The following is an 11206-nucleotide window of genomic DNA, read 5'->3' as shown; positions in this document are numbered from 1 at the left end:
GAGAGTTTTCAGAACCTAGTTGCAGCAAACAATGACGAATCCTAGATCCAACAATCAAAATGAACATCCAAAGCCCTATAAATTAGAAATTGATTTTTTTTTTTAAATATCGTGGAAGGTTTAATTGATTCAATTTGGAAGAATCACTTGTTGCAGAGAATTGGATGATGAGTGGGTCTCTAACTTTGCAAAGAAGATAAGAAGTGGATGATGAATGAATCTCTACCTTTACAAAGAAGATAAACATCGGGTTTGAAGAACAAGATAAGAGGGTAAAATAGTAATTTAGGTTATTTTATATTATCAAATAGGTTTAATGAATCAGAATACCACCTACTTTTAATGAATGCAAATCCGACTCATAAGTTGGATTTGATTTCTGCCGGAATAATTTTTTATTTCATTTCCGCCTTCTTAACATTTATCCAAACATAGGAATAAGGGAGAAAAGGAATGAGATGTCTATTCCCACTCCCTATTCCCGTGTACCAAACACCCCCTAAAAGTATTTAATTCGAAATTAGCAAAAAAAGGAAAAAGAACAAACGAAAATACTACTTGGCCATGATAATTGATAAATAGCTTAACATTGATGAAGGCACAAGGTGTAAGTGATGCTTTACACTCAAAAAGGTTCTTCAATCTACTACTTTGAATTTGTTTGATTTGGGACAAACCATATGATATCTCATTGAGCCTATTGAAGAAGCAAATCAAGAAAAAGACCTTAGTAGATCATTGGAAATACAGAACCAGGGTAGTAATAGTGATGACAAAAGCCATAGAACAATGCAACAGAATCAAGGGGTTGAATTTTATTTTGGAAAAGATCAAATGATCCTCCTTTCTAAATGGCTCCATTGAAAGATGCACCAGTTATTTGTAACTGTATTGTTTCTATATGAAATCAATCAGTTCATGGAAGCTTGAATTTCTTCAAGAGTTCGGCCTTTTGTTTCAGGTACCAGCATGACTATGAATACTACGGCTGCTGCACAAACAAATGCATATCCAAAAAATGTACCTGAAAGACCATATCGTTTAGTGGACATCATTAGTTTAACAAAATTCTATCGAACACCAAGAATTCTAAAATTCGGTTCCAAGGCCTGAAAATTTTTACCTTCTTTTTGGAAGAGTAAAAACACTACATAGGAAAAATGCTGAAAGAGGTAATGGCATAATTCCAAAATTTGCTTGAAAGATTTTGTCCTAAATGTAAATTTTCTTGGAGTGCATAACATTTTAGACTTGACAGCTATATGGGAAAAAAATGCAGAACATACCGTGTGAGCTCCAATTCATGAGAAAGTTAAAAGTGTAGGATACAGCCCAAGAACCACACCAATTCACTAATGTCACTAGGCTTCCAGCAGTTCCCTTTATGTGTAGTGGGAAGATCTGCATCAGAAGCAGCTTAAATTAGGCATGAATTTCCTTAGTAATTTCATTTTCAATGATTAGTGATGGTCTTCACAGATTCATGGTTACCTCAGACATTATAACCCAAGGAATTGCTCCTGATCCTACTGAATAGAAGCCTATATAAACCTGAATCCACATAAAAATATATACATCAAGGTAATGAAAATTTTCACGATAAATAAAATATGGAAAAAAACAGAGAACCATACAGTTGAACAGGGAGGAATGTATTAGTAAGGAAGTCATTTTCCTTCATGCTGAGATTTGAATTTTACAATAAAATGATTAATCTTCTTTGTAGTATGGGGGCAGTGCACGGTCTGTGTAACAAACTCCCAGGTTTACAGAATGCAGCCTAGGAGAAAATATTTGTAAAAAAACTGAAACCTCAATATCACTACTCAAGAGCCTATCAATATTAATGCAGGGGGAAATGAGCCATTCCAGAGTTTCAGTTTTAGTATATGTTATATAGTTACCAAAATGCCAGTCACTGCAAGGATTGGAACCAAATTGGTTGCCAGCTGATGGGCCTGGTTAACAATCTCAATCTGTTAGAAGTTGAAGGAACTTGATATAAAGATGGAATATGTGTAAGCTTGATATCTACCTTTAAAAGGAAGGAAGTTCCAGTTAATAGACAGCCAAGAAGCATACCATATGCAGAAACCTAATATGAAAAACAAGATTCAATTTAATCTTCTTTCTCTTGATTCATGTGGGGTCTCAAAAAATTAATCTTAAAAAAAGTGTGGTCTCAATAGTGCCTACTATCAAAAGGGGTCTTCTCCCAAGTCTGTCAATTAAGCTTCCTCCAAATGCAGTAACAATGACCTGAGGAAGAATATTAAAATAGTAACAAGTGCAAAACGAGAGAGAGAGAGAGAGAGAGAGAGAGAGAGAGAGAAAGACCTGTAGACAAGCATAAAGAATGCCTCCAACATTGGGAGGGACTCCTGAGATTGTAGATCAACTGATAGTAAGCATAATTTTATTTTGAAAACACAGCTCAAATAAGAAGAATCTTAAGCAATCTAGGAGTTCACCTGCAGATACAAAGATTTGACCAGCATAGAATACAATTCCATTAATTCCTCCAAACTGCTGAAAAACCATCAAACCAACTCCAACCTGTTTTTGGAATGAGACAGAAAGAGAGCATAAGAACATGAGAATTAAAAGGACACACAAATTATGTCAACATTAGACCAATGCTTACAACGACTGAGCGGATGTTTTGTTTACCAAGCAAATCCATTATTGTGACTTTAGGGAGGAGCTCATTAGTCACTATATATTCCTGTCAAATGACAAAGAGAATTGCAATCTCGTTTATACCATATGTCAAATTTTCTTTGTCCCTAAGCACTATGGTTATGAGGAACTGAAATAAACAGGAGAAACAAAACCAGAAAAAGGACACAGTAAGAAAGAATTATATTCAAGTGCTAAAGAGACTCCAGGATTACTTGGATTTCAGCCACTTCTTCAGAAATATCAGCATCTGCACCCCGAAGCTTTTGTAGTGAAAGTTTAAATTCTTTCTCATTGCCAACTTTTGCCTGCAGCACAAAATTCAGCTTGTACCCAGAGATGCACCAAAATCTATATTGCTCCCCACAAACACATATATCAATGACTTTGTTCAAGTACCCAAAGTATTAAGATTTGGTTTAGAAACCATTTTTAGCCCTTGTCAATATTTGGAAGGAATCCTATAATAATGCGGATTATTTGAAAGATTTTCAAATTCATGGAGATTTTTAATAGAAAATGTTGAACAAATTCAGAAGGTTTACAAAAATTCAATCAAAATCAGATAAAAATTTTGCAGCTCAGTTGGAATTCACAACTTGATATTACCAGCCATCTAGGGGACTCTGGAATGAAAAAGAGACCCACGAGAAGAACCATGCATGGGACAATTCCTGCATATTAATCCAAATGCGAGTAAATCTTATGTTCAAGAACTTATATTCATTCTCATTATCTCAACTGCTAATGGATAATCCTATATGAACATCAATAATTTGAAGAGTTCATGCTTAGCATTCAGCAGGTATAGTCATAGATGAAATTAAATAGTTGAAGTGTTTTTCTTTAACAAGAATAATTGTAGAGCATTTGAAGATACCTGTTAAAGCCAATATCCTCCATGTTACGATTGCACCTATAACATAGGCAATGAACAGGCCAGTGACAATAAAGAGCTGCGAAGCAAGTAGATTGCCCGTAAAAGGCTTAACAATGGTGATGAAAACAAAAGCCAAATGCCCACTATAAGCTGTTCAGAACAAGATTGTTTCTGGAAGCAACTTTGAGGAATAATGCTTCTACTTGAATCCTTTTAGAAGTTTTTGAATCAGGTGACCATTTCAAATTCGAAAAGAATTCTTCTCAGTTTACATGTCCAATTACTTAATTTTTAGACTAACTGGATCTACTAATAAATCACATTGAAATCATTCCATTATAAATTATTCAAATTATTCTTCAACAAAATTGCTTCTGAAAACAATGCAAACAATAAAATAAAATAAAATAAAAACTTCTACCTGATTTGCTGTTGCTAGTGCTCCTCGAAGATTCTTAGGTGTTATTTCAGCAATGAAGACTGGTACCTGTTCATCCAGAGGAAGAGAGAGATGTTTAATGCTTCTTAAGTTGCATATTTATCGGAATTTCATATCCAAGAAGAGAAGCTCCACATAAAAGCATACCACATAAGAAAGAACACCAATTCCATATCCTAGTAAAAATCTCCCAGAATAAAGGGAAAAAGATCCCTACATTGAAACATCCAGAGGGTAAAACATGAAGAAAAGCATATACAAATATATCAAAATTATAATTGAAAATTGGAGATATCCTACAAAAGATAAGTAGACTGTGAACCATCCTGCTATACAGATCATGGACGACATCCCCATGGCCTGATTCCACCCACAAAGAAAGCAAGTTGTGAGAGAAGGTTTGTGCAGGAAAAATGCTCAAATATGAACAATCTTGACAGAGTATCCTCCATCTTACCCCTTTTCGACCAATAAAATCAGCAATCTGCCCACTCGTGATAGCACCAATCATCGCACCAATGGTCAATATGGACCCAAAAAATGAGTACTGCATGTTACATAAGTTTCCATCAAACTTGATATTCAAATTGTAAGAACTTAATCAGTAACACTAGCTTTTTGTCTATTGCAGAATAAGTTGCCAATGCACTATGATATCATGTATAAATTTTGTATGGATCTATCAGGTATATAACAATGAGCCAAAATGTTATAAACATTCAATTATGAAGGTATGATCAATATAAAGTTACAAATGGACCTCTGAGTAAGATATCCCAAGGTCATCCATTATACCATACTCGGCAGGTGCAGAGTATCCTACCTGCATAGCCAATAGATTATAAGTTAGATAACAAGCCCTACCTTTGCCAGTGGAAAATAAAATCAATAAAAAAAATGTACATAAACAGATCTAGTGTTTTTCCATATGAGGCAGGTACCACAATAAGTTCACAACAAAAAAAAAAAAAAGGTAGAAGGAAAGAAAGACAAGATAGTAACATCATGATTTTGTTGTTCACATGAATATTCATTTAAAAGTATTTGTCCACTATGAGATGACCTATTTCCCAGAACACAACAACCAAAAAATAAAATAGTGGATATAAAGGCAAAGAATGCGATTTTGGAGAATAGTATCTTTTGACAAGAATATAATGCTTCATTGTGCTGCAAGCACCATATCACTGACAAGCCTCTAGAATTATTTCTGGGATATGCATTTTCCTAGCACAGAAAACAGTCTACAACAAGATCAACTGCAACAACAATCCATTTAAAATCCTATCAAATCAAGTAATGTTGTGGCTAATTGATTTGTAGATATGGCTAGTAGAATTTGTTTCCATTTCTTTCCAAGTTCATCAACTCCGAAAATCATGTTCAAGCCAAAATGAGGTAAACACACCATTAGAAGAGATCTCAATACTTACACATGACCCAAACTCGAAAGAGCCACAGACAGCAACCAATGTACTAAGAAGAACCACCCATAGTCCACCATTGTTGCTCTGGATTTGTACTTCTTTTTTTTGCCCAATAAGTGGCTTTGTTGTAGTGTCATTACCCTTCTCAACATCTTGTCTGGTTGCCATTTTTTCCTACCTACACTACATGAAATAGGAAAGGAAGAACAGAACAGACAAAGGAGTTTATGCAGAAGAACAAGAAGGAAAACGATCAGGAAGAATTCAAAGAATCATATGCTTAGCCATGAATATGGCCCACATGACCAAATCTCTGAAACAAGTCGAGTCCATAAAGCTCATCCTAATAAGTGAAATAGACTACCAACCTAAAGCTCTTCCAGAGTCTTCAACCTAATGATGCATTTTCTGAGAAGCATATATTTATACTGAAAAAGTGCAACCGAAATGCCAAGCATGAATCAGATTACCTGAGAGGGTAAAGGAAAACATTGAAAAGCCAAGTCACTGGGATTGTCATTATTTTCATTTCATCTAATCAGAGTCATCAGCATTAATAACACCATCAAGTGAGTATAGAACAAAGGGTATTACATTGCTTCTAAATTTACTCTTATTTACTTTCATTTTGTGGCCATCACACCTTCCCCTGGAAAAATGCCTTTTATCTTAAGTTTAAATTGTGTTAGAAAGATCATTTTTTTTTTTTCCAGATTTTGAACTTACGTAAACATTATCGCACCATGTATTGTGATATTTTCATATTTCCAGAAACATGTTTTATTCGTTAGTATTTACAACTTGGGAATAATGAGCCATTTGACATTGTCCATCTAAAACCAACTAACTCTGTATAAAATCAGCCAAAAAGATTGTAATACAAAATAGACAGGGCACTGTAAATGCAGAACTCCCAGAAGTCCTTCTAGCTCTTACCTGGCATTCTCTCAACTAGCTGTCGCGCACACACAATCCATGCATTCTGTCAACTAGCTGTTGCGCATACACAATGCATGCATAACATTAACATGGATGTTATTCAAGCACATCATGACAGCACATAGATTTCGATGAAACCTTCCATTTTAAGCTATGCATTTATTCGGAGCTAGAATTGGTATTTTACAATAAACATGCTATAAAAGTTCAAAATAAACCTTCTGATTCAAGTTTATCACACATTAACCACACAAAAAACTAATCAAATACCAAAAAAAAATGTAGTTGCACATTTATCATGAGTCATTTGTGCTATGAAAGCTAGTTACTTAAGATAATATAAGGTCATCTTAAACCATCCAACTCAATTATATCAAATTGCCATAGAACTAATCCAACCATTAAAACTATCTCACCTTAAGCCTTGTCTTTCTTTAACTTATAGACCAACTTTGACATAAAAGAAAGATAAACAAATATGTAGATTTTACGTTTGATGAATATTTGAGGAAATATTTATTGCTTTTCCATGGAAAGCAGGAAAAAAAAAATCCCCAAGTAAAATACATGTATGATAAACTCACCTCCAATCCAAGGGGTATCTCAAATTGCCATAATTTGTTAAATCCACAAGATTGTAGTAACCTTGTAATAGAAATCACAAGGCTAATTCCCATCCAAAGTATTTCCTAGAAAATCCCAATCTGCAAAGCCCAAAAGTAATAGTCCATTGTAAACAAGAAAAAGTAGATGCTATGCATTAATCACACAATGCAAAGATAGAAACTTTCACTTGATCAGCTTCTTGAGATTCAAGAGCACATCACCATAAATGGGATCAATCACTCAATCACTCATTCAGTAGATTAAAATGGTCATATGAATGCAAAATCATAATTTTACCTAGAGAAAAGATAATCTCAAACCCATACCACAAGAAATGAAATTTTCATAATGGCACTGATTGATCAGGTTATTGGCAACCCCATTTATCATTGTGCGCAAAAAAGAAAGCCAGTGCCAGAATTGAGGTGCATTGAATATATATTAGCAGGAAAATAAAAAATGAAAAAGGTTCTTTATCCTCTCATGGGTATAAGCAATACATACCAAAAGAAGAACCAGACCAAAAAAACTGTGGGCTTTTTAGGATTTTAAGGTTTGAAAAAGAATAAATAAATGCAGCCATTTTCTGGCGTGGAACAGAGCGCAAGCTTCTTCTTCTTCATCCAAGTCCTGCAATTGATAGGAGAGAGGGTTTGGGGCTTTGCTTCTGATGGGTACTGCAAAACGCAGTTCACACGCCCATTCTTGAGGTTGAGGAAGGTTCAATTCAAAACGAAACCGCTCGGATTTTTCCGTTTGCTTTGATTTTCACCGCGTCCTCAAACGACGTCGTTTTGAAAATTTGCCCATCAAAACGACACTACTCTCTAAATTTGGCTGTTCATTTTATTTGATCCTACTATCATAAATATTATTTTATTATTTTATACATTAATCCCATTGATTAGACCTGATATATATTTTTTTATAATTTAATCTTATTGTTTGTATTCATATCCAATTGTCAAAATTTTACTGTACACTTTTAATAATTCCAATAAAGGATTTCGTGTCCGTCTCTTCAATACTTTAAATTTTTTGTTTTTTTTTTTTTTGTGGAAAAATTTGTATCGGGTTAGGTACAAAATTTAAAAAATGATAATAAAAGTGGAGCCCAAGAGAATTTTATTTTGAACTTTCAACTCTATAATTAAATCCACTTTGTTTGTTTCTCAAAAAGAGGGTTGCACTTTGTATTAAGAAAGACGATTTCATTCTAATCTTAATCCATTCTATTCAATAAAAATATACTTCTGATCCATTCCATTCTATTCAAGTCAGGATCAACTTAGTATATAAATGGAAGTTTGACAGATAATAATTGGTTCACAAGCTTGGAGAAAGAAACCATTTTCCTAGAAATTGCAGGTGTATTCTCATCATACTACTCCATTATAAAAAAGCAAGAAAAGCAGAATATTCTTTGATTAAGACTAGGAATAACTTCTCTCTCTCTCTCTCTATATATATATATAGAGAGAGTAAGTTTTTGTTTGTACTTGATAAATTGATTGATGGATAAGGTGGTAAATAATGTCCTAATCCACAATACTTATATGTTTATTAGGCCTAGATTTCAATGCACCTAAAGTTGGATCTCTATAAACTGATTCTTGAAGCATTCTTAGGAGAGTGAGCAAAATCAAGTATGACATAGAAAGGAAAGAACTCTAATGTCCCACATCGATTGATTACTAATATTACTTAGGACTTAATATGGTGTTATTTACTACTAGAGAGAGGTTCACCCTGCTCATTGACGTGGGCGCTCTAGCAAAATTGAGTGGGAGTGTTGGCGTGAGTGAGTGATTGATTACTAACATTGTTTGGGCTTATATATGGGGGCCTCTATGGTTTGTGCTCTAATCTTTGCTAATGCATATGGAAGTCATTAAACTTCGAAGTCCAGGAAAAGATTTCAATAGCATAAGCACAATTTAACCAGTATCTTTCATTGATTCTCTGTACAAAATGGATATAAAGATATACACTTGTGAAGCAGAAAATGGATGGAGCCAGGTATGTCCTAGAACCTGGGGTAGAACCAATCACAGTGTCAGACTACTGCTTCCCAATCACAATACAACTCACCATTATGTGGTTACTTCTGTTCACAATGCAGCAGATGCTATAAGAATGGATGGAATTGGAAGGTTGGTTTCCAACATCTTCACAATCTTATCCATTGTTGGCCTAGATTCTAACACTGGATGGCAACAAAGAACAGCAATAAGAACGTGCCGCTCCATTACTTCTGTCAACCCCAATTCAGGCATTTCTTCATCCACAACATCGATTGGTCTTCCTTCCTTCACTAATGACCAAGCCCATTCTGTCAAAAGCAAAGCCTGTGGTCCATTGGCTGCCATGAATGCTTTCTTCCCACTCAGAAGCTCCAAAAGCACAACCCCAAAGCTGTAAACATCGCTTCTCTCAGTTAACTTCCCGAACAAAGCATACTCTGGTGCAACATAGCCAAGAGTCCCAGCCACTCTGGTGCTCAAGTGTGTTATCCCCTCTGGATTGACCTTTGCAAGGCCGAAATCTGCCACTTTTGCCTCAAAAGTTTCATCCAAAAGTATGTTACTTGCTTTGATATCTCTATGGAAGATAGCTGGCTGTGCCCCATAGTGCAAATAAGCCAGCCCCCTCGCTGTTCCAAGGGCAATGTTCTGGCGAATTGGCCAGCTGAGTTTCTTCCCCACTGATCCAAAAAGATGGTCATGGAGGCTTCCATTAGGCATCAAGTCGCACACAATTATTCTCTGGTGGCCTTCCATGGGAACCGTCGCAGTACAATAGCCTCTCAAAAAACAAGATTCATGTGCCTAACGCTAGCTAAGACCTCTACTTCATGCGTAAAAACTGCATCCCCAGCTGCAGAGCAGTTCTTGAACCTTTTGAAGGCAACTTCAGACCCATCTGGTAGTATCCCCTTGTAGACATTCCCATATCCTCCCTGCCCAATTATATTCTCCCTTGAGAAATTCATGGTAGCCCTTTTGATTTCCTCAAACTTGAACTTCACCAGTGTGTCACTCCCAGTCATAGAGCCAAAACCTGAGTCCAAACTAGTCTCCATTTTAGCACAAACTTCCATCTCCCTCTCCAATTTTCTGTGTCTTGTCCAGAGAAACCAAGCTGCTGCAAAAGCCCCAAAGAACCCAATAACACAACCTAACACAGCCCCAGAAATCAGAATCTTATATCTCTTATTTCTTATATGATGTGGGGAGAAGTCAAGTGAGAACAGACACTTCGCAGTGGCAACATCTGTTGGGCCATATGGATTAACCCAACCAGCTGCATACATAAATGAATATCCAGCACAGTCAGAGGCATTTCCAATCCCTGAGCCACCAAGGTAAGATGCCTGGAGACTCGCCAAATTCTCTTTACACAATGCACAAGAAGTACTATTGCCCAGAGACTGGTTACAGTAACACCTAACTTCCTGCAACTTGGACTCTGGAATCAAGCTTTCAAACTCTGACCCAGATGAAATATTCATACAACTCTCTGAAACCCATTCAGGATGATAGCCACAAGCCAATTCTATGTCAAAACCACTCACCAAGTCGCTTACCAAGAGCCGGTAGGACTCCCAACAAACCTTGGTAGCACTTGAAGGAGGAAGAAAGTACCCATCGGTTCGGAGGTATTCAGATCGAATTACGCGGATGCCTTCAAGAACATAATTGCACTGTGTTGGGACATCACGAAAAGAAGGCCTGGGAATGCCTTCCAACACCATTTTCCTGAAAACATCAAAGTTCAGAGGACAAGAGGGACCGGGTTCAACTAGTTTTCTATGTGAAATTTTGTAGCCATTTTCGAGGGCGAAACTAACCCGGGAAAACCCTAAGATTAGCCCTAATGCAAAGACAATGGATAGGAAGGAAGACATTGGGAAGCTAGGTTCCATGGGAAGGTGCCATAACTGATTTTGAAGTGCTAGTTCTGGTAGTTAGTGAAGAATGGGCGGCAGCTAATGTTGGAAAGGGTCATAACTGACTTTTAAACAGGGGAAAACTCTTTAATATTAGTACACATTGCTGTATATTCTATATTCTATAGACATGACGCTATCAGATATGATTTGGTTTACGGATATTGAGAGAATTTTCTGAGAAATTTCACATGGGGTCTTTGAGTTAAATGGTTCACTCACCGATCAACTTCAGATCTCTTTCAGATTAGGCATTCTTTGGTTGGTGCTATGACTCCAAACATATG

General features: G+C 36.2%; 1 protein-coding gene and 1 pseudogene across 2 annotated transcripts; both read right to left on the bottom strand.

Annotated features, from left to right (window-relative positions):
- Positions 1–713: 713 nt before the first annotated feature.
- LOC117929611 (sugar transporter ERD6-like 8) lies at positions 714–7643 on the bottom strand. Of its 2 annotated transcripts, XM_034849949.1 has the most exons (21): positions 7475–7643; positions 6949–7068; positions 5794–5895; positions 5432–5608; positions 4759–4821; positions 4456–4545; positions 4299–4358; positions 4146–4211; positions 3981–4046; positions 3560–3635; positions 3289–3353; positions 2895–2987; positions 2645–2725; positions 2472–2556; positions 2338–2381; positions 2197–2259; positions 2036–2095; positions 1905–1958; positions 1492–1551; positions 1287–1401; positions 714–1024 (listed from the first exon to the last, which is right to left on the bottom strand). In XM_034849949.1, exons 4-21 carry the CDS (start codon positions 5591–5593, stop codon positions 912–914), a joined length of 1416 nt encoding a protein of 471 aa, XP_034705840.1. In that variant the 5' UTR covers positions 5594–5608; positions 5794–5895; positions 6949–7068; positions 7475–7643; the 3' UTR covers positions 714–911. The 2 variants fall into 2 exon arrangements, with proteins under 2 accessions (XP_034705840.1, XP_034705841.1); XM_034849950.1 differs by lacking the exon at positions 714–1024 and having other exon boundaries at positions 1321–1401; positions 2083–2095.
- Positions 7644–8906: 1263 nt separating this feature from the next.
- Positions 8907–10943, bottom strand: LOC117930045 (annotated as a pseudogene).
- Between the last annotated feature and the right edge of the window lie 263 nt (positions 10944–11206).

Source organism: Vitis riparia, chromosome 14 (assembly GCF_004353265.1).
Source record: "Vitis riparia cultivar Riparia Gloire de Montpellier isolate 1030 chromosome 14, EGFV_Vit.rip_1.0, whole genome shotgun sequence".
Taxonomy (NCBI): domain Eukaryota; kingdom Viridiplantae; phylum Streptophyta; class Magnoliopsida; order Vitales; family Vitaceae; genus Vitis; species Vitis riparia.
The sequence above is the reverse complement of the archived record's forward strand: the minus strand, read 5'-3'. Positions and strand labels throughout refer to the sequence as shown.